Source organism: Bufo bufo, chromosome 7 (assembly GCF_905171765.1).
Source record: "Bufo bufo chromosome 7, aBufBuf1.1, whole genome shotgun sequence".
Classification (NCBI taxonomy): domain Eukaryota; kingdom Metazoa; phylum Chordata; class Amphibia; order Anura; family Bufonidae; genus Bufo; species Bufo bufo.
In genome coordinates this window covers 171775661-171801658 of record NC_053395.1, presented here as the reverse complement: position 1 = coordinate 171801658, position 25998 = coordinate 171775661, and the positions used below count along the sequence as shown (strand labels likewise).

At 43.4% G+C, this 25998-nt stretch overlaps 1 protein-coding gene across 1 annotated transcript; it reads right to left on the bottom strand.

Moving 5' to 3' along the window:
* Positions 1-249: 249 nt before the first annotated feature.
* Positions 250-25491, bottom strand: LOC121008807 (uncharacterized protein C21orf58-like). The gene is made up of 9 exons (XM_040441502.1): positions 25476-25491; positions 24727-24837; positions 24351-24398; positions 14916-14930; positions 13130-13249; positions 12290-12380; positions 11717-11757; positions 8811-8988; positions 250-262 (listed from the first exon to the last, which is right to left on the bottom strand). The coding sequence occupies exons 1-9, from the start codon at positions 25489-25491 to the stop codon at positions 250-252; spliced, it is 633 nt and encodes a 210-aa protein (XP_040297436.1).
* Between the last annotated feature and the right edge of the window lie 507 nt (positions 25492-25998).

Here is a 25998-nt window from a genome sequence, read left to right as displayed (position 1 = left end):
GCCATGAAAACCAATTGAGAGCATGAGACAAGGATGCCTGAGAAGAAGATCTCTGGGAATTTGCTGCTTCAATGAGTGGTGTGATATTTTGTCTGTTCTCTGATTTTTAGGAATGTACTATGCAGATGGACTTTTCACTGGAAGACGCTTCCACTGATGGGACTTTGCGAATACCAACAAGCTATCGGTTCCTCTGATGCAGGAGTGTGAGTAGTGCACAGAAAGTGCAGCTCAAGGAACGTTTTTAGTTTATATCTGTCTCCTAAGCGGTTAAGAGTTGTAAGGTTAAATATGCTGTTTCAAAAGGTGGGCATCTGTGTTAAGGAGAGCCCTAGGAAAGAGTTGATTCAGAATGTTTTCTGTGGGAACAGATCTGTTACTCAGGGAGGGTGATTGGGTGGAGGGGGGGAGGGTTGGTACTTACTCCGGAAAATCTATAGGCGTGACTTAACAATATATGTTAGTGCAGCATCTACCCTTAATGCTGGGAAAACATGTTAAGATTCTCCCCATGGCTACACAAGATAGTATAAAACATAAAATTGGGGTAGATCACTTATATGTTTCATATCCAAAGTATGACACACATGACTAGGATACTTAGCTGGAATGTGAGGGGCATGGCTGATACACGAAAACATCATAGCATCTTTAATTACCTATCACGCTTTCAGCCAGCTATTTGCTGTCTACAAGAAATGCATTTACCAAAGATATATTGCACTGGCTGAAAAAGTCTTGGGTGGGCTACGGAGCCCATGCAGTGCTATCCTCACATTCTAGGGGAGTAGGCATACTGGTACATAAAAATATCAGATTTGAATGCATTAAAGAACATTTAGATGAAGAAGGAAGATTTGTATGTGTACTCTGCACTGTGGAGGGCATTCAAATGTTACTGGTAGCATTATATATTCCCCCGCCATTTGCGTCGACCCTGCTGAGAGTGATCCTTGAGTTCGTGGCAGAATATCCCGAAACTCCGTGGATACTGGTAGGAGAGTACAACTGCACACCGGATGACCGGTTGGATAGATGTAGGGTGGAGGGAAATGGAACATCCCCGGGAAGCTCGGCATTGTGTAACATCATGACAGAGGTGGGATTAATGGATATATGGAGACTGAGACACCCGACAGAACGTAAATATTCTTGTAGCTCGTCTACATATTGTTCCCTATCCCGGATAGATTTAGCATTGGTGAACGATAGAATGCTTCCGTATGTTCATTCTTCCGATTACCTTCCCAGATCACTGTTGGATCATTCTGTACTAAGGGTGGAGCTGGATCTTGGGAGGGCTAGAGTAGGGCCGAAATTATGGAAATCTAATGCGAATTGGTTAAAAATTCTGGAAGACCTGACAACAGAATCCCTTAAAGAATACTTTATTTTTAATACAGGTACGACGTCCGCTCATGCGGTCTGGGATGCTATGAAAGCGTATTTGAGGGGGTTACTGATTAAATCCATTAGTGCACATAAAACTAGATCTAAAACAGCGGATGATAGGGTCCACAAGGAAGTTGCGGAGGCGGAGAGGGTATTTGGGATTGCACCCTCACAGGACACCAGTAGGGTATTAAAAGAAGTGCAAGAACAGTTGAGATGTCACCTCTTGAAGGTAGCAGATAGAAAATGTGCCTTTTATAAACAACGCACATTTGCAGAAGGTGAGAGAGTAGGACACACATTATCGGTTGTTTCTAGGGCCCAACAAGGATCCACAAGTATAGTGGAACTGCTGGATCCCCAGAGGAGGTTTTGCACAAGTACAGAAGAAATACTGGGGGTATTGCAGAGTTTCTACACCTCGTTGTATACCTCCAAGTATGCAAATTCTGAGGAGGAGGTAGTACAAATTCTTAGGGGGGTGGACTTGCCCACACTTTCAGAAGAGGAAAGGGACCAACTAGAGATTCCCATTACCATGGATGAATTGGTGGATGCCTTGAAGGACATGGCTAACAAACAAAGCCCCGGGTACGGATGGCATCCCGGTGGAGACATATATGAGATTTCAGGATATTACTGTTACCAGAATTATTGAAGGTCTTTAATTATTCATAAGAGGTGGGCTGTCTTCCGGCATCTATGCAGGAAGCACTTATAGTAGTGATTACCAAAACCAGGGAAGAATCTACGATTACCCGACTCATACAGGCTAACATCTGCAGACTATATACTAGCTTACAAATCCCAGCAGACAACTGTGGAGATAGGGCCGTTCTGTCGCTTGACGCCGCTAAGGCCTTCGACAGTGTAGCGCTGGAATACCTTTGGGAGATTTTGAGATGCATGGGCTTTGGTCAGCGGTTTATTAAGTGGATACAGATCCTCTACTCTAACACAAGGGTGCGTATAAGGAGCGTGTCCAACTACATCCAACTGGCAAGGGGAACTAGGCAGGGGTGCCCACTGTCACCTCTTCTTTTTGCTATAGCAATTGAGGCCTTGGGGACGGCCGTGCGTAAGTCCATAGACATTAAAGTCTTCCAATATGGCCAGATAAATACAAACTGAAAAGAATGGCGTGGTATTAAACAAGCAGGAAGTGCTCAAACCCACATGCAGTTGTGCATATATATACAGGGGAGCAAATCCTGCACTTGTGGCCCGTTGCTAATGACGATCCCCAGCAAAAATGCATACAGTGGAGAATGCCCGCAGCGAACCACAAGTACCACAATAGACATCCTACACAATATGGCAATTATGTGGATGTGATAATCAATATAACAAAATAATAGCAAAGACAGGTGCACTCTGTGGTCTTACTAAACCCTCAAACTGATTTTAAAATTGAGAGATTTGCCAACATGTCCTACGGTGTAGAACATGTCTGAGCTCGAGCACTGCGCCAAGGTTTCTCAAGTAGCTCGGGGCCTAACACTCACCGACCTGGGCCATGTGGTCAATATCAGGAGCCAGTAGGCAAATTACAGGAGCATGAGGCCGACTCACAAACAACTCTCAATTTTAAAATCAGTTTGAGGGTTTAGTAAGACCGCAGAGTGCACCTGTCTTTGCTATTATTTTGTTATATTGATGATCACATCCACATAATTGCTATCTTATGTAGGATGTCTATTGTGGTACTTGTGGTTCGCTGCGGGCATCATCCACTGTATGCATTTTTGCTGGGGATCGTCATTAGCAACGGACCACAAGTGCAGGATTTGCTCCCCTGTATATATATATGCACAACTGCATGTGGGTTTGAGCACTTCCTGCTTGTTTAATACCACGCCATTCTTTTCAGTTTGTATATATAGAGATGCCTGGAGGTGTATAAACTCCAATTTAAATGTGCCTGCTTTCCATCTACAGGCTACACTTAGGTGCACCTGTGAGGCCTGGGCCATATCAGCCAGTCTTGAGTGGGACTCACAGACTCCTCCCTCCTCCCATTGCAAGCATGGTTACATGCTGGAGGTAACTGGTGAGTTAGTTGTGAGCCGGCCTCATGCTCCTGTAATTTGCCCACTGGCTCCTGGTATTGCCCACATGGCCCAGGTAGGTGAGTGTTAGGTCCCGAGCTACTTGAGAAACCTTGGCGCGGTGTTCGGGCTCAGACATGTCCTACACCGTAGGACATGTTGGCTAATCTCTCAATTTTAAAATCAGTTTGAGGGTTTAGTAAGACCGCAGAGTGCACCTGTCTTTGCTATTATTTTGTTATATGGCCAGATAAATAACAAAATTGCGTTAGACGCTGATGACACTCTTTTATTCCTGGGGGACACAACGTCTTCACTATCGGCGGCTATGTCTCTGTTGAACAAGTTTGGTTATCTGTCAGGACTAACGATTAATTGGCAAAAAACAGCATCGATGCCTATAGATGACCAGGCGAAATCTGAGGTATTCATAGCCCATAATATTCCATGTGTAAATAATATTAAATATTTTGGAATCCAGATTTCTCCCAAGACTAAGAATTTTGAAGAATTGAACTTCTCCCCGCTGCTTGCGCAATTTAGAAAAAAAGCAAAAGCATGGAGTAAGCTTTTTCTGTCGATAGTGGGCAGAATAAATCTCCTTAAGATGGTATTGATGCAACAACTTTTATACGTGCTCCATAACGCCCCGATCTGGCTACCGTTAGACAGATTCCATAAAATAACTCTATCTTTAGGGAGCTTATATGGAGAGGAACCTGGCCAAGGATCAAACTTGAAACATTACAATATTCTAAAAAGACAAGGGGGGAGGGGGGGGGTTGGCAGTACCAAATCCATGGATTTACTACTTAGCAGCACAGTGACAGCATTTTAAGGGATGGAAAGATTTTACACTGACAGACATGACTAGCCGGATTTTACAGCAGAAATTGGTAAAGAAGGATTTAATGTGGATACTGGAAGGGGACAGGGAACACGCGCTGGCAGAGTCTGGATGAAGGTCAAGCAGCTGAGAGGGGTGATGGTCAGTGAGTTGGCCCGTTTGGAATTTGGAATTTCTTTCTCTGTCAGGTTTTCAGGGATGGAAAAATAACGGAATTCATAGGATAGGCGACTTAGTAGAAGATGGGGTGTTTAAAGCATTTACGAATATACAAGGCAAATTTCAAATTCCTCGAACGAGGTTTTATCACTACCTACCGATACGCCATGCGTATAACACCATGAAGAAAAAAGATACTCGCATTGTAAAATTAGACGTGGCTCAAAAATTATTTCTTATAGGGAACGAAAAGAGAGGATTGATATCTATGCTCTATACATTGTTACTGGACAAGTTTCTGATCTCTCATCCGTTAACTAGAATGAAAAAGTGGCAGGATGATGTGGGAGGTATAGAGCAGGGACAATGGGAGGATATTTTAGAGGTGATACCGTTGACTTCATTGAGTGAACAGGGAAAGCTGTCACAATGCTACATCATTCATAGAGTATACAAAACGCCAATATTTCTAAAACATATTGGGGTCAGAATGAATGCGTGCTGCCCAAGGTGTTCTACGGAACCAGCTGACTTGATCCACATGATATGGAAGTGTCAATGTCTGGATAGGTTCTGGTCGGGTGTACTAGAGATCATACACCAAAACATGGCAGTTAGGGTAGACAGGGACCCCAAAATATGTATTCTGGGTTATGTCTCTGAAATAGGTTCGCAGTAGGTAGATTGCTGTATGTAGCCAGGAAACTGATTGCGTTACAGTGGATACAGACTAGCCCCCCGACCTTGGAAGAATTTATGGGCAAAGTCAATGACATGTTGATCTGTGAGAAAGCTATTTTGCTGAAAAGAGGGTGTCCGCAAAAGTTTGAGAAACTATGGAGTAACTGGTTATCCAATAGCCACATTAGATTCTAGGAGTGGGAAGGTGTCGCATGCAGGCCGGAGTGAGTACAAAGGGTGTGGGGGGGGGGGGAAGTTAGGGGTAGGAAGGGTGTTTTATGTATGTTTTATATGCTATGTTATATACAGATTGAACATATTTATTTTTCTGTATTAATACATAATAATGTTTCTACTGTATACAGCTTTGTAAGGCTACTTTCACACTTGCGTTCGGAGCGGATCCGTCTGATGTTTCATCAGACGGATCCGCTCCGATAATGCAGACGTTCGCATCCGTTCAGAACGGATGCGTCTGCATTAAAACTTAGAAAATTTTCTAAGTGTGAAAGTTGTCTGAGCGGATCCGTTCAGACTTTACATTGTAAGTCAATGGGGAACGGATCCGCTTGAAGATTGAGCCATATAGTGTCATCTTCAAGCGGATCCGTCCCCATTGACTTACATTGTAAGTGTGGACGGATCCGCACGGCCAGGCGGACACCCGAACGCTGCAAGCAGCGTTCAGGTGTCCGCTCGCGGAGCGGAGGCTGAACGCTGGCAGGCGGATGCATTCTCAGTGGATCCGCCTCCACTGAGAATGCATTGGGGCCAGACGGATGCGTTCGGGGCCGCTCGTGAGCCCCTTCAAACGGTGCGCACGAGCAGACACCCGAACGCTAGTGTGAAAGTAGCCTTATCTTGACAAATAAAAAAGATTTGATATTTAAAAAAAGGGGGTTAAAAGATTGGCTAAACCGGAGACAGTCTACTTCTAAGAAAAGAACAAGATTGTGGATTTAAACAATGTTTTCGTTCATTGACAGTATTCAGAAATCTAGAAAACAAAGTAAATGCAACAGCTAGCATATTAGGAAGTTGTATAAAAGTTGTTAAAAACTGCTGCAGAATATGATGGCGCTATATATTATTTACATAAAACTGGAAGACCCCTTAACCCTGCCAGACCCCTTTAACTCTGCCCATGTAGTTATATATAAGTCTTTTGGGGGAAAAAGCATAAGAAGACTAATCATTGGCTCTGACCTTGCTCAGCTCATGGTCTTATAATGTGCTCGGGAGATTCCATCAATTGCTGCACTTGAAAAGGGAAATGTTATAAGAGGACAGATAACGCAGATGAGGGATAACTAACATACTGGGTCACTGAGAAGTGATACATTAGCTGGGTCATGTATACTAAACTGGTGACATATACTAGGGTTGGCACCAAAAAATGTTCTGTTCCACTGATGACTTACATGTGCATTGCTGGAAGTGTTGTTGTTGGACCGGTAACATGCTACTGAGCTGCTATGAGCACTTCCATCAATACAGATCGAATCTCTCATTGCTGTCATTTCACTTATGCAGTGTCCCTTTGGTGGGCCCTCTGAGTCACATGAGGCCGGCTGCTGCAGAGACTCAGACACGCCCCCTCTACACAAGACGTGCTGCCTGAGGAGAGAGACCGGCAGGGCTGGAGCAGAAGTGTGAACACAGGTTGTCAGTGAGTCTGCACTGTGAAGGGCTGGAGCAGAAGTGTGAGCACAGGTTGTCACTGAGTCTGCACTGTCTCTTCTCTGTGGGACGGGGGGGGGGGACTCTTTGATCTGCTGCTGGATGCTGCTTCATTCTATTTAGTTGTTTTACTGTTTCATTAAGCAGTTTGCCTCCATGACACCTGCCCCCCCCCCCCCCTATCCTGTCCTATCTCATCCTCATGGAGCCCCTGCTGTCTCCTTTCCTCCCTCATATATCCAGGGCCCCTGTCTCACTCCTCTGCCTCTCATTATGGTTGCATCTGGACCGCATTCACCATAAGGACCTTCTAACGTCACAGGGTCATGTGACTGTGCCCCCCACCCAGTACTGTGCCCCTCACCCTGTACTGTGCCCCTTTATGCCCTGCATTGTGCCCTCTTACCACACCCTGTACAGTGCCCTCCTATACCCTTTTATCCTGTCACTGTATGGTGGTTTTATCATTGCATGGCGGTGTTATCACTGTATGGCGTTGGTATCCAATAACTGTATGGCTATAAATGTGTCCCCTTCCCTGCCCACGCCACTTTTTTTAGACTTGGCATGAGCGGGAAAAGATGCAGATTGCGTTGCTAAGGACCTTTGCGCCATATCTGTGTCAGAAATACGCCTAATATAGACGTGTTTCTATATAATAAATGACCACCTAATTGTTTTATTATTCGGGGGTAGGGCTAATATCTTTATATTATATAGATTCTAGTGTATTATACTGTGCCCTGTATTTCCCAATAGATAAATGATCCTTGGGAAACACAGTTCTCATCCCTGACCACCAGGACCAGGTAGCGCTCTGTCAGTAGATGGCGGCCTCCCCTCTCCTCCACGCTGCTCCGCTGTGTATTGGTGCTTATTCTGACACTAAGGCTGGGTTCACATCCCATTTTTGCCATCCATTTAATGCATACCAAAAATGTATACATTAACAGATGCCTCAGACTGATGCCGTACAGTGGCGTCCGTTCACCATACAGTTTCATTGTAAAAAAACATATACGTTAACGTATGCATTTTTTACTGGACTCTTCAGGCTACAAAAACGTGGAGTGCTGCACATTTGTATACATCAAACAGATAGGAAAAACGTGTTGACTGGGGAAGGGGGGGGGGGGGGGGGGGGGCGTACTAAAATTTGCTGTGGGCCCACAGTCAGTTCTAGTTACATCACTGCACATCTCCTTCTCTCCTCCAGGCCCGGCCTAGGGGTGACGTCATGACGTGTGTCTCACTGCTGCAGCGGGCCGGAGGAGAGAAGGAGCGCAGGGAGCTGCGGTTAGTGAATGACAGGACTTCCGGCTCCCCTGCGCTCCAGCAATGATAGGTATGTGAGGGGGCCACTGGGGGCTCATTACACTGTGAGGGCACCTTACACAATATAATGACCCCCAGTGCCCCCCATTTAGTATAATGATCCCCATCGACCCTCCATTTAGTACAATGACCACCAGAGCCCCCATTCAATATAATGACCCCCGTGCCCCTCCATACAGTATAACCCCCAGTGTGGGGGCGACTGGGGGTCATTATTCTGAATGGAGGGCCACTGTGGGGTCATTATACTGTGAGGGCCCTTTACATAGTATAATGACCCCCAGTGACCACCATACAGTATAATGACCCCCAGTGCCCCCTCCATACAGTATTCCCCCAGTGTGGGGGCTACTGAGGGTCATTATTCTGAATGGGGGGCGACTGGGGGCTATTATTCTGAATGGAGGGCCGCTGTGGGTTCATTATACTGTGTGTGGGGCCACTGGGGGTCATTAAACAGTGTGTGGGGGGTCATTATACTGTGTGAAGGGCCACTAGTGGTCATTATACTGTATAAGGGGCCACTGGGGGTCATTATACCATGTGGGAGCCACAGGGGGACATGTAAATGTAAAAAAAATGCCTCAAGGGGGCCCACTGGGATTTATCACCCAAGGGCCCACATGAACCTGGAGCCGGCCCTGGCCTGAGGGAACCCTCCCGCTTGCCCCATGCTGTTTGAAGGCATCATCATTTGAGGCCACATTGGATAGCCAATTGCTGGCTGCATTGTGGGAGGCGCAGGCGGAAGGCCCGGTGGTGTATAGTGGTGGTGATGGTGTACCGATGATGGACGGATCTTCTCCGCTTTCAAAAGTACAGGGTTGGCAAAATGAAGGTCCTGAAAAAATGCAGAACTGTCAAAAAATTAACTAATAGTATTATAGTTACTCAACTTTTTATTATAGATCAATGTCTACAGATCAACCACTACCTTATATAACCTTATTACCTTTAATCAGGTTCTATTATTAATATTATTAAAAAGTTATTATGATGATCATCATTATTAAAGGGGTTGCGCCGTTTGCATAGCTTCTTTCCATATGCCTAATTAGAGAATACGGATGTCATAGAGAGGCATGCCCTGCTCAGAATGGTGGCCTGTCACCACCAAAAGCAGTGCAGTCTGCAGGCAGCATGTTATAGAGCAGGAGGAGCGGAGCAGATTGCTATAGATTTATGTCGGAAAAGATTCAGGAAAACTTTTGACTTTATACCATTATGTTTCTGCTTTTTATATATGTAGAGAATTTCGTAATATACATCTATTTAACATTTAGCTTGCAGGCCTTTATTATATCCATACCGTAGCCTCTCTCTAAAAAGAGAAAAAATGGTATGGCCCATTTTAGTCCTGTAAAATGCATCCATAGGGGAGCTGGATAGGACTAAATATGGTGTCAGTCATTTAAGCCTTCATGACACCTGGCTTTCAGTTAAAGAGGACCTCTCACCTCTCCTGACCTGCCTGTTTTAATAGCTTTATGCATTTCCCGTGTAATAACAATTCTGAAACATCTATTCTTGGTTCTATGTTGCGCCATTCATTTATTATTCCTGCTAGAAGTTACAAATAAATTGCTAGCAGTCTGCAGTAAGGGCACAGAGGGGTGGTAACCAGTTGGGGGGGTGTACCTGCACAGTTTGAAAATGGTAGCACTGATTGGATAGATAAAGTCTGTGCAGGGACACACCCCCAACTGGTTACCTCCCCTCTGTACCCTTAAAGGGAGTCTGTCACCACAATTTGCCCTTATAGACCACTTACATAGCACTATAGCAAAACTATAGATCAGTCAAATGGTACCTTTGTCTTTTTGTTTGGATGTTCACCAGGGGCAAAAACTGAGTTTTATTCATATGTAAATGAGGGCTCGCAAGTGCCCAGGGGCGGCGTTCAGGCTGTAAGTGGCCAGGCCGCTCTTCCTTCTTCTCACATAACCCCTCCCCAGCCTGTTGCTTGGCCCGCCCTGTAAGCCTCCCGCGTCATCCAGTGTACTGGCCGACATCCCGCCCGCGCATGCGCACTGCATGGAATGATGCTGCTGCCCGCAATGGTCATCACAGTGCGCATGCGCGGGCGGGATATCGGCCACTACACCCCAAGCAACAGGCTGGGGAGGGGTTATGTCAGAAGAAGGAAGAGCGGCCTGGGCACTTGCAGCCCCAACGCTGCCCCTGGGCACTTGCGAGCTCTCATTTACATATGAATAAAACTCAGTTTTTGCCCCTGGTGAACATCCAAACAAAAAGACAAAGGTACCATTTGACTGATCTATAGTTATGCTACAGTGCTATGTAAGTGGTCTATAAGGGCAAATTGTGGTGACAGACTCCCTTTAATGCAGACTGTTAGCAATTCTTTCATAACTTCTAGTAGAAATAACAGAGGAATGGCACAACATAGAGCCAGAAGAATAGATGCTCCAGAATTGTTATTACATGGGGAATACATGTAGCTATTAAAACAGGCGTGTCAGGAGTGGTGAAAGGCCCTATTTAAAAGGGTTTTTCCGAGATTTTTTTACTCAGTATCTGATCGGAGGGGTTCCGACACCCAGGACCCCCACCAATAGGCTGTTGGGGAAGGCATCGGCGCTCACATTAGTGCTGCAGCCTTCTCTCAGCTTTTCCGAGCTGAGTGACAAAACGTTTATCGGTCACATGGCCCAGGTGCATTGAAGTGAATAGGACTGATCACAATACCATATACAATGTACGACACTGTGCTTCGTAAGCACGGAGAAGGCCGCGGTGCTCACAGGAGTGGAGGTGCCTTCTCAAACAGCTGATCGGCGGGGGTCCTGGATGTTGGACCCCCACCGATCAGATACTGATGAAAATCCCTTTTACAACATAACATCACCTAGCGACAGGCAGCCATGTAAATACACACAGTGATGGAGCTACTGTAATAACCACAATAGATACCATTATTCAAACACTAGTCCTATTTGTTTATCAAATGTATGTCATGTAACACGCTTACTGAATGTCAGGGGTTATATAATAAGAGGAGTGTCAAATGACTGATGCCATGGCTTTTTCATTTAGGCCCTGGATACATTACATGGGACTGATACATGGGCCACACCATTTTATTGTACATAGGGGTCAGCTACCTACTATATGAAAGGTATGTATGCAGAATTTTACCCCCTTCAGCCCCTGAGGGTTTTTGCATTTTCGTTTTTCACCCTCTACCTTTCTGGGACAATAGATGTTGTATTTTTCTATATGAGGGCTTGTTTATTGCAGGACAAGTTGCACTTTCTAATACCACCATTTAATAATGCATACAATGTAGTGGGGAGATGGAATACAATTCCAAATGGGGTGAAATTAGAAAAAAAAGCTATTCTGCAACAGTTTTATGGGTTTTGTTTTTACGGCGTTCCCTATACGGTAAAACTGACCTGTTACTTTCATTCTCCAGGTCGGTACGATTATGGCGATACCACATATATATAGTTTTTCTTGCATTTTAATACTGAAAAAAACAAAAACTGAAAAAAACATTTTTCCTTTTCATCGCCATATTCTGACCCTTATAACCTTTTTGTAGTTATGTGTATTGAGCTGTGTGAGGGTTCATTTTTTGCGGGGCGATCTCTACTTTTTATTGATACCATGGAGTGTGTAATACCTTTTGATCACTTTTATATAGAATTTTTTTTGTGAAAGGTGAAGCGACCAAAAACAGCAAATCAGCCGTTTTGCAGTTTTTTCCGTATGGTTTTTTTTTTTTAAATGTTTTTTATTGTTTACATTTATTGACATTTTGGGGAAAGGGGGTGATTTGAATTTTTATATTTTTATATTTTCTAGTTTTGAAATATTTTTTTTACACTGTTTTATTGTTCCCATAGGGACCTATAAGAAACAATCATAAGATTGCCTCTCTCATACACTCCAATGCATTAGCTTTGGAGTGTATGAGAGCTCCAATGTATTCCTATGGAGCCCTGACACGGGCAGGGGCTTCATAGGAACTAATGTGCGGCAGCTTCAGTTCATTCCGGAGGACTGAAGCTGCCGCACAATGCATCCGTCTCCCCCGATCTCTGCCGGGGGGAGCCAGAGTATACCCAGAAGCAAGTGCTTCTGGGTTTTAGAGCATTCAGATGCCATGGTCATGTTTCACAAACCCATAGGGGGCAGTGCTTTCAGCATCATGTTGTGCATAATGATCTGGTGCATTTGGGCATTCTGCATAAGCATCATCTCCACCATATCTGTATGAGAGAAAAGATTAAGGGTATGTTCACACGTAGCAGATAGACATGATACAGATTTGACAAAGCGGATTTTCACGCAGCAAAGTCCACAGCATTTTATACTCCCAGCAAAGTGGATGAGATTTTAAGAAATCTCATGTACAAGCTTCGAAACAAAGTTGCAGCATAAATGAACCTGCAGTGAGGATTATGAATGCTGCAGATCTCCACTGTGGAATTCACCTTGTGCAATGCAAGACAAATCTGCACCAGAATTTCCAGTGTTTGTGGCCGAATCCTCAATCTAGCAGGTATGTGATCCCAATGCGGAACATATATGTCTTCCTTCAACTTTTTTAAAACTCTCTTCAGCCATTTCTTCACTTAAAGGGCTCATGCACACGACCGTATGTATTTTGCGGTCCGTAAAACACGGATCCGCAAAAAAAAACTAAAAACGATGACGTCCATGTTGCATCCGTTTATTTTGCCGATCAATTGTAACAATGCCTGTCCTTGTCTGCAAAATGGACAAAAATAGTACATGTTCTATTTTTTTAACAAACATGCAGACATATGGACACGGAATGCACACGGGGTTATTTGCGGTTTTTTTCAAGCCCCATTGAAGTGAATGGTTCCGCATATGGACCTGTAAAAAAACGGAACGGAAATGGCACAAAATATGTTCGTGTGCATGAGCCCTGTTTCCTATTTGTCATTTCCAAAAGTGATAACTTTTTTAATGTCTACAACCAACTTCTTACCTTCTTTGATGCTCCCTGACCGTGGCGGCTGATAGGCTTGTGGAGGAGCAATCTGAGTGATCAGCGGCTGCTGTGGAGGTAGCTGCTGGATTATAGTGGCTGGCTGCTGGGGTAACTGTTAATAAAACAAAGGACTTTTTTAAGGTTATGTACAATCATGGTCATATGTAGGAAGCAGGGCCATACGCCATCAATATTTGTTGGCCAAACAGACAGCTATTCCTCCTGACCTCCCTATACAAAGGCTCACTTGGATCGGCTGATCATGCATGTGCTCTAAATAGGGAGAGAGGCATAGGCCACCACGTTATCTCTCCAGAACAAAGGATTCAAATAAAAGTCAACATGCCCGACCCTTCTTTATCCCGACATCTTTAAAGGGTCAAAACACATTAGATGGATAGCCAATCTCACTGAAATTGGGGGTTTGGCTGACATTTATCACGTGTGTATGGCTGCCTTTTCTTTGCATTACCATTTTCTGACAGCCGTAATTTTTTCAGATTTCCATCTAGAGAGCTGTATGAGGGCTTGTTTTTTTTGCAGAATGAACTGTAGTTTTTATTGGTACCATTTTTGTGGTACATATGATTTTTTGATCGCTATTACTCAATTTTTTGGGGAGGAAGGTATCGAATCATGTAGTTTTCATTTTTTTTACATTACGGCGTACACTGCACAGATATTTTTATTTATTTTTATAGTTCATACATTTTCCAACACGGCAATACCTGATACATTTAGTTTTTTTTATTGTTAATATATTTTGATATGTAACATTAGGAAAGGGGAAAACTTTTAATATTTAAATTTTTATATTTTTTTTTACTTTTACAGTAATAACTTTTAACCCCTGTCAGAGTAGTTCAATTTTCAGGTAAAAAGTAATTAAATCGGCTGAAGCAATGACACAGGCAACAGAGCTGTATCATGGGAGATCTCCAGACCACCCCAAAAATCCTATTCTTATACCCTTATGATAATGGGAGTAACTGGGTGTTTCACGGTAGTTACAAGAAGAAAAAAAATAAAACATAAGTTATATAACCATACATAATATCATATTGGCAACATCTAGCAGTTTCATAATTAGAACAAAGTGCATTTGGACTAGAATCTAAGTAATCAATCAATGTCCAAATTCTGGACTCATTGTGGTCACGTACTGGACTCATTGTATGGGATTTTGTGGTAACTATTTCTGAGAATTCTGGGAACATATATTTTTGGTCCCATTGCATATTTCTCAACCTCCTCTAGCCACACTCATTATTTTCCAAAAATGTCATAAAAGACTCCCTCTTCCTCACAAAATCTGAGAAGTCTCAGCACAATTACAGATGACCTTTGGAATGTGCTCTAAGACCTAGTTATTATGTAATGAATAAGATACATGATAAACACCACCAAATAAGGATATAAAACAAGATTATGAGGTTAATCTATGAGATTAAATACATATATATATATATAACATAAATCATCATTTTATGTACCTTATATGAGTTATAACATTAGCAATGACCTTATTGCTCTCACATTGCTCCCCTCTTTTGTTTATCATTACTCCATGGGCCGTACAGATTCCCTACCTCCCTGTTAGAGAAAAATGGTTTTAAAAAGAGTCCTCCTGCATACACAAAGTGAAAGAATACTAATTCTTGCAGATTGTGAGATGACCAGCATCCATCCAGAGGATCCTAATCTTTTAAACCATCTCCACTACCTATCCTTCCTATTTGAACTAAACCTGCACAGCCAATGGAATCTATCAAAGGGATGTATTGCTGCAAGATCCGAGGTCATTTCACAGAGGTTGAAGGTAGAGTCATCATAACCATCACTTGTGCAGGAGTGTCTTTGCTCTCAATCACAGTAGTTACTTTAGATTTTCCTGCAAAACATCTAGATTTCAGTATCCTTCGGAGAATCAACAAGAAAAGTTTGATAATAACAAAAATCAATAATATAAGAAAACATCCTTGTAGTAACATATGAAATAATCCAGAAATCCATCCACCTAACCCACAAAACCAATTAGGGGATTGAGCCATGAAATCCAATCAGGTAATACAAGGTCTAGAGGTGCCTGATGTGTATCTCGAAACCCCTCTTTTAACCACTTCAGCCCCCAGTGCTTAAACACCCTGAAAGACCAGGCCACTTTTTACACTTCTGACCTACACTACTTTCACCATTTATTGCTCGGTCATGCAACTTACCACCCAAATGAATTTTACCTCCTTTTCTTCTCACTAATAGAGCTTTCATTTGGTGGTATTTCTTTGCTGCTGACATTTTTACTTTTTTTGTTATTAATCGAAATTTAACGATTTTTTAGCAAAAAAATGACATTTTTCACTTTCAGTTGTCAAATTTTGCAAAAAAAACTACATCCATATATAAATTTTGCTCTAAATTTATTGTTCTACATGTCTTTGATAAAAAAAAAATGGTTTGGGTAAAAGTTATAGCGTTTACAAACTATGGTACAAAAATGTGAATTTCCGCTTTTTGAAGCAGCTCTGACTTTCTGAGCACCTGTCATGTTTCCTGAGGTTCTACAATGCCCAGACAGTACAAACACCCCACAAATGACCCCATTTCGGAAAGTACACACCCTAAGGTATTCGCTGATGGGCATAGTGAGTTCATAGAACTTTTTATTTTTTGTCACAAGTTAGCGGAAAATGATGATTTTTTTTTTTTTTCATACAAAGTCTCATATTCCACTAACTTGTGACAAAAAATAAAAAGTTCTATGAACTCACTATGCCCATCAGCGAATACCTTGGGGTCTCTTCTTTCCAAAATGGGGTCACTTGTGGGGTAGTTATACTGCCCTGGCATTCTAGGGGCCCAAATGTGTGGTAAGGAGTTTGAAATCAAATTCTGTAAAAAATGACCTGTGAAATCCGAAAGGTGCTCTTTGGAATATGGGCCCCTTTGCCCACCTAGGCTGCAAAAAAGTGTCACACATCTGGTATCTCCGTACTCAGTAGAAGGTGGGGAATGTGTTTTGGGGTGTCATTTTACATATACCCATGCTGGGTGAGAGAAATATCTTGGCAAAAGACAACTTTTCCCATTTTTTTATACAAAGTTGGCATTTGACCAAGATATTTATCTCACCCAGCATGGGTATATGTAAAAAGACACCCCAAAACACATTCCCCAACTTCTCCTGAGTACGGAGATACCAGATGTGTGACACTTTTTTGCAGCCTAGGTGGGCAAAGGGGCCCATATTCCAAAGAGCACCTTTCGGATTTCACAGGTCATTTTTTACAGAATTTGATTTCAAACTCCTTACCACACATTTGGGCCCCTAGAATGCCAGGGCAGTATAACTACCCCACAAGTGACCCCATTTTGGAAAGAAGACACCCCAAGGTATTCCGTGAGGGGAATGGCGAGTTCCTAGAATTTTTTATTTTTTGTCACAAGTTAGTGGAAAATGATGATTTTTTTTTTGATTTTTTTTCCATACAAAGTCTCATATTCCACTAACTTGTGACAAAAAATAAAAACTTCCATGAACTCACTATGCCCATCAGCGAATACCTTGGGGTCTTTTCTTTCCAAAATGGGGTCACTTGTGGGGTAGTTATACTGCCCTGGCATTCTAGGGGCCCAAATGTGTGGTAAGGAGTTTGAAATCAAATTCTGTAAAAAATGACCTGTGAAATCCGAAAGGTGCTCTTTGGAATGTGGGCCCCTTTGCCCACCTAGGCTGCAAAAAAGTGTCACACATCTGGTATCTCCGTACTCAGGAGAAGTTGGGCAATGTGTTTTGGGGTGTCTTTTTACATATACCCATGCTGGGTGAGATAAATATCTTGGTCAAATGCCAACTTTGTATAAAAAAATGGGAAAAGTTGTCTTTTGCCAAGATATTTCTCTCACCCAGCATGGGTATATGTAAAATGACACCCCAAAACACATTCCCCACCTTCTCCTGAGTACGGAGATACCAGATGTGTGACACTTTTTTGCAGCCTAGGTGGGCAAAGGGGCCCATATTCTAAAGAGCACCTTTCGGATTTCACAGGTCATTTTTTACAGAATTTGATTTCAAACTCCTTACTACACATTTGGGCCCCTAGAATGCCAGGGCAGTATAACTACCCCACAAGTGACCCCATTTTGGAAAGAAGACACCCCAAGGTATTCCGTGAGGGGCATGGCGAGTTCCTAGAATTTTTTATCACAAGTTAGTGGAAAATGATGATTTTTTTTTTTTTTTTTTTTTCATACAAAGTCTCATATTCCACTAACTTGTGACAAAAAATAAAAACTTCCATGAACTCACTATGCCCATCAGCGAATACCTTGGGGTCTCTTCTTTCCAAAATGGGGTCACTTGTGGGGTAGTTATACTGCCCTGGCATTCTAGGGGCCCAAATGTGTGGTAAGGAGTTTGAAATCAAATTCTGTAAAAAATGACCTGTGAAATCCGAAAGGTGCTCTTTGGAATGTGGGCCCCTTTGCCCACCTAGGCTGCAAAAAAGTGTCACACATCTGGTATCTCCGTACTCAGGAGAAGGTGGGGAATGTGTTTTGTGAGAAGAGACCCCAAGGTATTCGCTGATGGGCATAGTGAGTTCATGGAAGTTTTTATTTTTTTTCACAAGTTAGTGGAATATGAGACTTTGTATGAAAAAAAAAAAAATCATCATTTTCCACTAACTTGTGACAAAAAATAAAAAATTCTAGGAACTTGCCATGCCCCTCACGGAATACCTTGGGGTGTCTTCTTTCCAAAATGGGGTCACTTGTGGGGTAGTTATACTGCCCTGGCATTTTCCAGGGGCCCTAATGTGTGGTAAGTAGGTAAATGACCTGTGAAATCCGAAAGGTGCTCTTTGGAATGTGGGCCCCTTTGCCCACCTAGGCTGCAAAAAAGTGTCACACATCTGGTATCTCCGTACTCAGGAGAAGGTGGGGAATGTGTTTTGTGGTGTCATTTTACATATACCCATGCTGGGTGAGAGAAATATCTTGGCAAAAGACAACTTTTCCCATTTTTTTATACAAAGTTGGCATTTGACCAAGATATTTAGGTGGGCAAAGGGGCCCAAATTCCTTTTAGGAGGGCATTTTTAGACATTTGGATACCAGACTTCTTCTCACGCTTTGGGGCCCCTAAAATGCCAGGGCAGTATAAATACCCCACATGTGACCCCATTTTGGAAAGAAGACACCCCAAGGTATTCAATGAGGGGCATGGCGAGTTCATTGAAAAAAAAAAATTTTGGCACAAGTTAGCGGAAATTGATTTTTTTTATTTTGTTCTCACAAAGTCTCCCTTTCCGCTAACTTGGGACAAAAATTTCAATCTTTCATGGACTCAATATGCCCCTCAGCGAATACCTTGGGGTGTCTTCTTTCCAAAATGGTGTTATTTGTGGGGTGTTTGTACTGCCCTGGCATTTGAGGGTCTCCGCAATCATTACATGTATGCCCAGCATTAGGAGTTTCTGCTATTCTCCTTATATTGAGCATACGGGTAATGAGATTTTTTTTTTCCGTTCAGCCTCTGGGCTGAAAGAAAAAAATGAACGGCACAGATTTCTTCATTCGCATCGATCAATGTGGATGAAAAAATCTCTGCCAAAAAAAGAAAAAGGAGGGGAAAGGCGTCTGCCAGGACATAGGAGCTCCGCCCAACATCCATACCCACTTCAGCTCGTATGCCCTGGCAAACCAGATTTCTCCATTCACATCAATCGATGTGGATGAATAAATCATTGCCGGGATTTTTTTTTTTATATATACAAAGTGTTTGCCAAAGTATATGAACACCGCCACCTCCTCAGCTCATATGCCTCGGCAAACGTATCTTTTACTGCAGAGGAGAAATCTCGTCTTGCAGCGCCGCATACACCGACTTGCGTGTAATCTGACAGCAGCGCAATGCTTCTGTCCGAATGCACATCAGTGCTGCAGCTAGTCGATCGGTTGGTCCACCTGAAAGGTAAAAAAAACAAAACAAAAAAGAAAAAACCAGGCCGCAAAGCAATAACTTTATTAACTGTTGAACAGAACATAGAAACTTTTTTTAAACTTTTTTAACTGAACGTTTAACTTTTTTACTTACCGGTATTTTTTTTTTTGTTTAGTTTTTTTTACCTTTATAGAACAAACCTCTCCTTCCCCATGGGACAATGTGCAAAGCGCAAATCGCCCAAAGATGTGGCGAAGTACGTTATGCACTTTATCCCAGGTGAAAGGAGAGGTTTGCAGCAGCTGTGAGTGAATGGGCCCTAATAGCCCTGTGTGCCTGTCCTGGTGAGATGTGATCCCTATGCTAGGTGTACCTGTGTGTGGTACTTCCGGAACCACTCTCCATAGCATAGGGCAGGGTGGTCAGCACAGTCAGGACAGAAATAGCGGGTGTCACGCCTTATTCCACTCCTGCTACAGACACGACATCTTTTTCGGGGTGACGGTTGGGTTGAGGTACCAGGAACGACACTGGGGAAATGTCGCTCGTGTAGACGGCTAACTACACTGGTGGATGGGGCCACGGAACCTCCTGGGTAAAGGAGGTTCTCGATGATCTCTTCCTGGAATTTGAGGAAGGATCCTGTTCTCCCAGCCTTACTGTAGAGAACAAAACTATTGTACAGCGCCAATTGAATCAAATATACAGACACCTTCTTATACCAGCGTCTGGTTCTGCGGGAAACTAAATACGGAGACAACATCTGGTCATTGAAGTCCACCCCTCCCATGAGCGCATTATAGTCGTGGACACAGAGGGGCTTTTCAATGACACGGGTTGCTCGCTCAATTTGGATTGTCGTGTCTGCGTGAATGGAGGAGAGCATGTAAACGTCACGCTTGTCTCTCCATTTCACCGCGAGCAGTTCTTCGTTACACAAGGCAGCCCTCTGCCCCCTTGCAAGACGGGTGGTTACAAGCCGTTGGGGGAAGCCCACGCGACTAGTTCGCACGGTGCCACAGGCGCAAATCCGTTCTAGAAACAAATGCCTAAAGAGGGCCACACTTGTGTAGAAATTGTCCACATAAAGATGGTACCCCTTGCCGAATAAGGGTGACACCAAGTCCCAGACTGTCTTCCCACTGCTCCCCAGGTAGTCAGGGCAACCGACCGGCTCCAGGGTCTGATCTTTTCCCTCATAGATCCGAAATTTGTGGGTATAGCCTGTGGCCCTTTCACAGAGCTTATACAATTTGACCCCATACCGGGCACGCTTGCTTGGGATGTATTGTTTGAAGCCAAGGCGCCCGGTAAAATGTATTAGGGACTCGTCTACGCAGATGTTTTGCTCAGGGGTATACAAATCTGCAAATTTCAGGTTGAAATGGTCTATGAGGGGCCGAATTTTGTGGAGCCGGTCAAAAGCAGGGTGGCCTCTGGGACGGGAGGTGGTGTTGTCGCTAAAATGCAGAAAACGGAGGATGGTCTCAAATCGTGTCCTGGACATAGCAGCAGAGAACATGGGCATGTGATGAATTGAGAGCGTTGACCAATATGACCGCAATTCATGCTTTTTTGTCAGGCCCATGTTGAGGAGAAGGCCCAAAAAAATTTTAAGTTCGGAAACTTGGACTGGTTTCCACCGGAAAGGCTGGGCATAATAGCTTCCCGGGTTTGCGGTTATAAATTGTGTGGCATACTGGTTGGTCTCTGCTACGACTAAGTCCAAGAGCTCCGCAGTCAAGAACAGCTCAAAAAATCCCAGGGCCGAACCGATTTGAGCCGTCTCAACCCGAACTCCAGACTGGGCGGTGAAAGGGGGAACTACTGGTGCGGCTGAAGTTGGTGACTGCCAATCAGGATTTGCCAGCACCTCAGGGACTCTAGGGGCTCTACGGGCCTGTCTGTGCGGTGGCTGCGACGGATTAACTAGTGCACGTGCCACCGTACCAGCTTCAACTGCCCTTCTGGTGCTCGCTACTTCACCAGGTTGTACGGCAGTGCTGGTACTAGGTCCAGGAAGGGCTGCGCTGCTGGTGTATGCCTCACCACGTGATCCGGCAGTGACAGCCCCACTCTGCTGCTCTTGAAGCGGATCCTGCGTAACCTGTGGTCTAGCGACATGGGGCCGGGTACGCCTGGTGCTGCCAGGGACCTCCTCGTCCGAACTTTGGGTCAGAGAGCCACTGCTTTCCACAGGTTCATATTCTGACCCGCTAGATTCGTCAGATAAGGGTTCCCACTCCTCATCCGACTGGGTCAGAATCCTGTAGGCCTCTTCAGAAGAATACCCCCTGTTTGACATTTTGGACTACTAAATTTAGGGGTATTCCCTGAGACTACCCAAGAAAAAAAGCAAACCTGTCTTACAAAGGGGAGGCTAGCGAAGTACCGGAGGCTGCTGCGGTTGATAAAAAATATCAAAACTGATTTTTTTATCGCCGCAGTGCGTGTAAAATGAATGTGCAGTGATCAAAAAATATATATTTTTTGTCACTGCGGTGGGGCGGGCGTGGGTGAACGCACGTGTGGGCGACCGATCAGGCCTGATCGGGCAAACACTGCGTTTTGGGTGGAGGGCGAGCTAAGGTGACACTAATACTATTATAGATCTGACCGTGATCAGTTTTGATCACTTACAGATACTATAAAAGTACAAATGCTGATTAGCGATACGCTAAACAGCGAATAAAAGTGACTGCGGTGCGGTGGGGTGGGCGCTAACTGACGCTAACTACCTAACCAAGGGGCCTAAACTATCCCTAAAACCTAACAGCCAATACCAGTGAAAAAAAAAAAGTGACAGTTTACACTGATCACTTTTTTTCCTTTCACTAGTGATTGACAGGGGCGATCAAAGGGGTGATCAAAGGGTTAATTGGGGTGCAGGGGGGTGATCTGGGGCTAAGGTGTAGTGTTTGGTGTACTCACAGTTCAGTCTGCTCCTGTGCTGGATCCAACCGACGAAAAGGACCAGCACAGGAGCAGACAAGCCATATAACAGATCATATTTACTAATATCATCTGTTATATGACTTTGGATTGGATTTTTTGAAAATCGCCAGCCTGCCAGCCAATGATCGTTGCTGGCAGGCTGGTGACGAAATACTTCTTTTAATTTTGCCGGCCCGCGATGCGCATGCGCGGGCCGGCTTTGAGCGAAATCTCGTGTCTCGCGAGATGACGCGTATATGCGTGACTCTGCGCAGCGCTGCCACCTCCGGAACGCAATCCTGCGTTAGGCGGTCCGGAGGTGGTTAATCGATTGGCTTGTTGTAGATCATGCGATACTCTGAATATACCTGTGGGATCAATATAATGACAGCATTAGGGGCCTATTATCTGACATAACCCTCCATGGGCTTCTGTAAGATAATCTAACACCACTGCATGCTGATTTGCGACAATAATCAGTTGCTTTATGTATACTGAATTTACTTCTACAGCATCAAATAAATAGTCTGTGATGTCATCAAATAATTATTCAAGATCATCAATTTGCCTAGCATTATTAAGAATTCCAGTGGACAAGAAATAGGTACTTACTATTGGAAGGTACATTCCAATCTTTTCCCCTGTTGAAGGCTCTGCATGAATTATTTTAGTGGGATGCTTAAAATGAGATCTCCCAGGCATAGTTGGCATAACAGGAGCATCCCTTTTTACTAACATATGGCCAGGTAAATGCTGATAAGGGATGTCCTCTGGTTTCCATGTCCAAGTGGCAGGCTCAAGTCTAGCCAGAGTACAAGCTCCACCAGCCCCTCGTGGAAGCCACTTGAATGCCTTATTACCATATACTATATAGACATCATCAGCTAATTGTATCTGAACCTTTTTGATTAGTGCATCAACAATTGAAATTACAATTGTAGTCTCTTAATATATGCACCAGGATTCAGGGTTTTCATTATTAGTAACAAGTTTATAATACCACAGTGGACCACAGGACTTTTTTAAAATGCAGATGCAATTTCTTGGGATCTCTACTCATGTGTGCTGCCCCGTCACCTTTCATACCTTCTATTATTTCTTCTGAATCTTCATCTGAGTCTTTAAGTTAGTAAAATGCACCTAATTTTCCACATTGAGCCCTATTACCAATTGCACTGTATAATTCCACGTAGCATCATGTATTTTCCTGGCCAAATAGTATCTTTGTTTATTTGCTCTATCATTGTCTTGTCCGGAAAAGCTTATTTTACTCCTTTCACTAGGTACTTCTCCCACCTCAATCAAGGCAACCTGTCTTCCCTTCCAACCATCCTCTCGTAGGTCATAATTATACCAGGTGCCTACTCTTGTTGTTATATTAACCTGCCACCATGGATATTTTATCCATCCAGTTACAGGTAATGCTATAGCAGTGTCGCTATGGAGAGCATCTCGATCAAGCTGAGGTAAATCCCAACAAGGTAAATTCAATAGCTCCTTTTCTGAAAGTGGATTGCCAATATAAGGCATGGAATTTGCAGAAATTGGTGAATGACTGCAAATCCAACAATCAGACAAATTTCTCATCTGAGCAACTATTTTATGGTACATAAACTCATTTTCCCATTCACCATTGTCATCACAACATGTAAAACATATGTAATGAGTTACAATGTTTAGAAACAAATACTTTCCCAGACTCATGGTTTGATGAACTTCTTGCAATGGGAAGCATACTGTATATCCACGTAGATTTCCCTTTCAGCTTCACAGAGGTTGGTGTAGTCAACTGGATTTGGGATGGACCCTCAAATGGAGGTTCTAGTGTCTTTCTCACATGTCTTTTCACAATAACCCAATCTCCAGGGTTTAGTGAATGAGTCCCTTCCAATGAAGAGGGATCTGGATTAGAACTGAGAACACGATTATGAACCTGCTGTAACCTCATATGCAATGCTCCTACGTATTGTGTCAAATCTGAATGAATGGTGTGGAGCTGCTGAGGGAAGTACAGACCTGTCCTTGGCGCAGTGCCAAAAAGTAGCTCATAAGGACTTAACTGTGTTTTCCTATGAGGAGTTTCCCTAACACTGTACAATGCTATGGGCAAACCCTTTCCAGTCTCAGCCATGGCTTTTTGAATTTTAAATTTCAAAGTCCCATTCATGCGTTCTATCTTTCCGCTGCTTTGCGGTCTGTGAGGTGTGTGGAATGCCTGCTCTATACCTAGAGCGTGAAGTATCTCTTGTAACACATCTGAAGTGAAATCAGTCCCTCTATCACTTTCAACCAGTTCAGGAACACCAAATCTGCACACCACCTCTGACAAAATTTTCTTACCAACTCTTTTTGCATTAGCTTTGGCTGTAGGCCAAGCTTCAGGCAAACCTGAAAAGAGGTCCACGCATACTAGAACATACTCATATGTGCCTACCTTTGGAAGTTGAATAAAGTCAATCTGCAGTCGCTGAAAAGGGTATAGTGGCTTTGGAGTGTACCTGGGGGGCACTTTGACAGTCTTTCCTATGTTATGGCAAGCACAGACCATGCACCCCTGGACATGCTTAGCAGCGGCATTGTTGAATCCCGGGGCCACCCACCCTTGACTTACCAAACTTACCATTGCTTCATTGGACTGGTGGGTGCGGCCATGTGATAGAGCACACATCATGGGATATAGTAGGAAGGCATAGTTTAGCATCTATGGCATACAAACCTTCCTGATTCTTCTCGGCCTTACTCCTTACCCACTCTTCCTCTTCTGATTTAGGAACTTGTTCTTGCAACTTCTGGAGAAGGGTTAGATCCACCTCCCCTTTTTGTGGAACTAGAATAGATATAAAAAGTCTACAAATCCCTGTTAAAATGTCAGGTTTCTGTGATGTACAAAAATTAGACAAAGATAAATCATTTCAGAACTTTTTCCACCTTTAATGTGACCTATAAACTGTACAACTCAATTGAAAAACAAATTGAAATCTTTTAGGTGGAGGGAAGAAAACAAAAAAAAAAACTAAAATAATGTGGTTGCAAGAGAGTGCATACCCTCTTATAACTGGGGATGTAGCTGTGTTCAGAATTAAGGAATCACATTCAAAATCATGTTAAATAGGAGTCAGCATACACCTGCCATCATTTAAAGTGCCTCTGATTAACCCCAAATAAAGTTCAGCTGCTCTAGTTGGTCTTTCCTGAAATTTTCTTAGTCGCATCCCACAGCAAAAGCCATGGTCCACAGAGAGCTTCCAAAGCATCAGAGGGATCTCATTGTTAAAAGGTATCAGTCAGGAGAAGGGTACAAAAGAATTTCCAAGGCACAACAGTGACATTACCAAGAACTGGACGTCCCTCAAAAATTGATGAAAAGACAAGACGAAAACTGGTCTGGGAGGCTACCAAGAGGTCTACAGCAACATTAAAGTAGCTGCAGGAATATCTGGCAAGTTTTTGCCTGTTTTTCTTCACCTGGAACTGGGGACATAGTTAAGCTAGAGGGAATTATGAACAGTTCCAAATACCAGTCAATATTGGAACAAAACCTTTAGGCTTCTGCTAGAAAGCTGAACTTCATCTTTCAGCATGACAATGACCCAAAGCATATATCCAAATCAAAAAAGGAATGGCTTCACCAGAAGAAGATTAAAGTTTTGGAATGTCCCAGCCAGAGCCCAGACCTGAATCCGATTGAAAATCTGTGGGGTGATCTGAAGAGGGCTGTGCACAGGAGATGCACTCTCAATCTGACAGATTTGGAGTGTTTTTGCAAAGAAGAGTGGGCAAATCTTGACAAGTCAAAATGTGCCATGCTGATAGACTCATACCCAAAAAGACTGAGTGCTGTAATAAAATCAAAAGATGCCTCAACAAAGTATTAGTTTAACGGTGTGCACACTTATGCAACCATATCATTTTATTTTTACATTTTTTCTTCCCTCTACCTAAAAGATTTCATTTTGTTTTTCAATTGAGTTGTACAGTTTATAGGTCA

Bases quoted from the DNA above. Each gene is read 5' to 3' on its own strand.
- LOC121008807 (XM_040441502.1), bottom strand. The intron at 11,758-12,289 runs GTGAAACATGAC...AATAAAAAGTAG, and splicing joins GCACTGCCCCCTATGGGTTT to AGATCGCCCCGCAAAAAATG. The intron at 8,989-11,716 runs ACATAACTACAA...GTTCTGCATTTT, and splicing joins ACCCTCACACAGCTCAATAC to TTCAGGACCTTCATTTTGCC.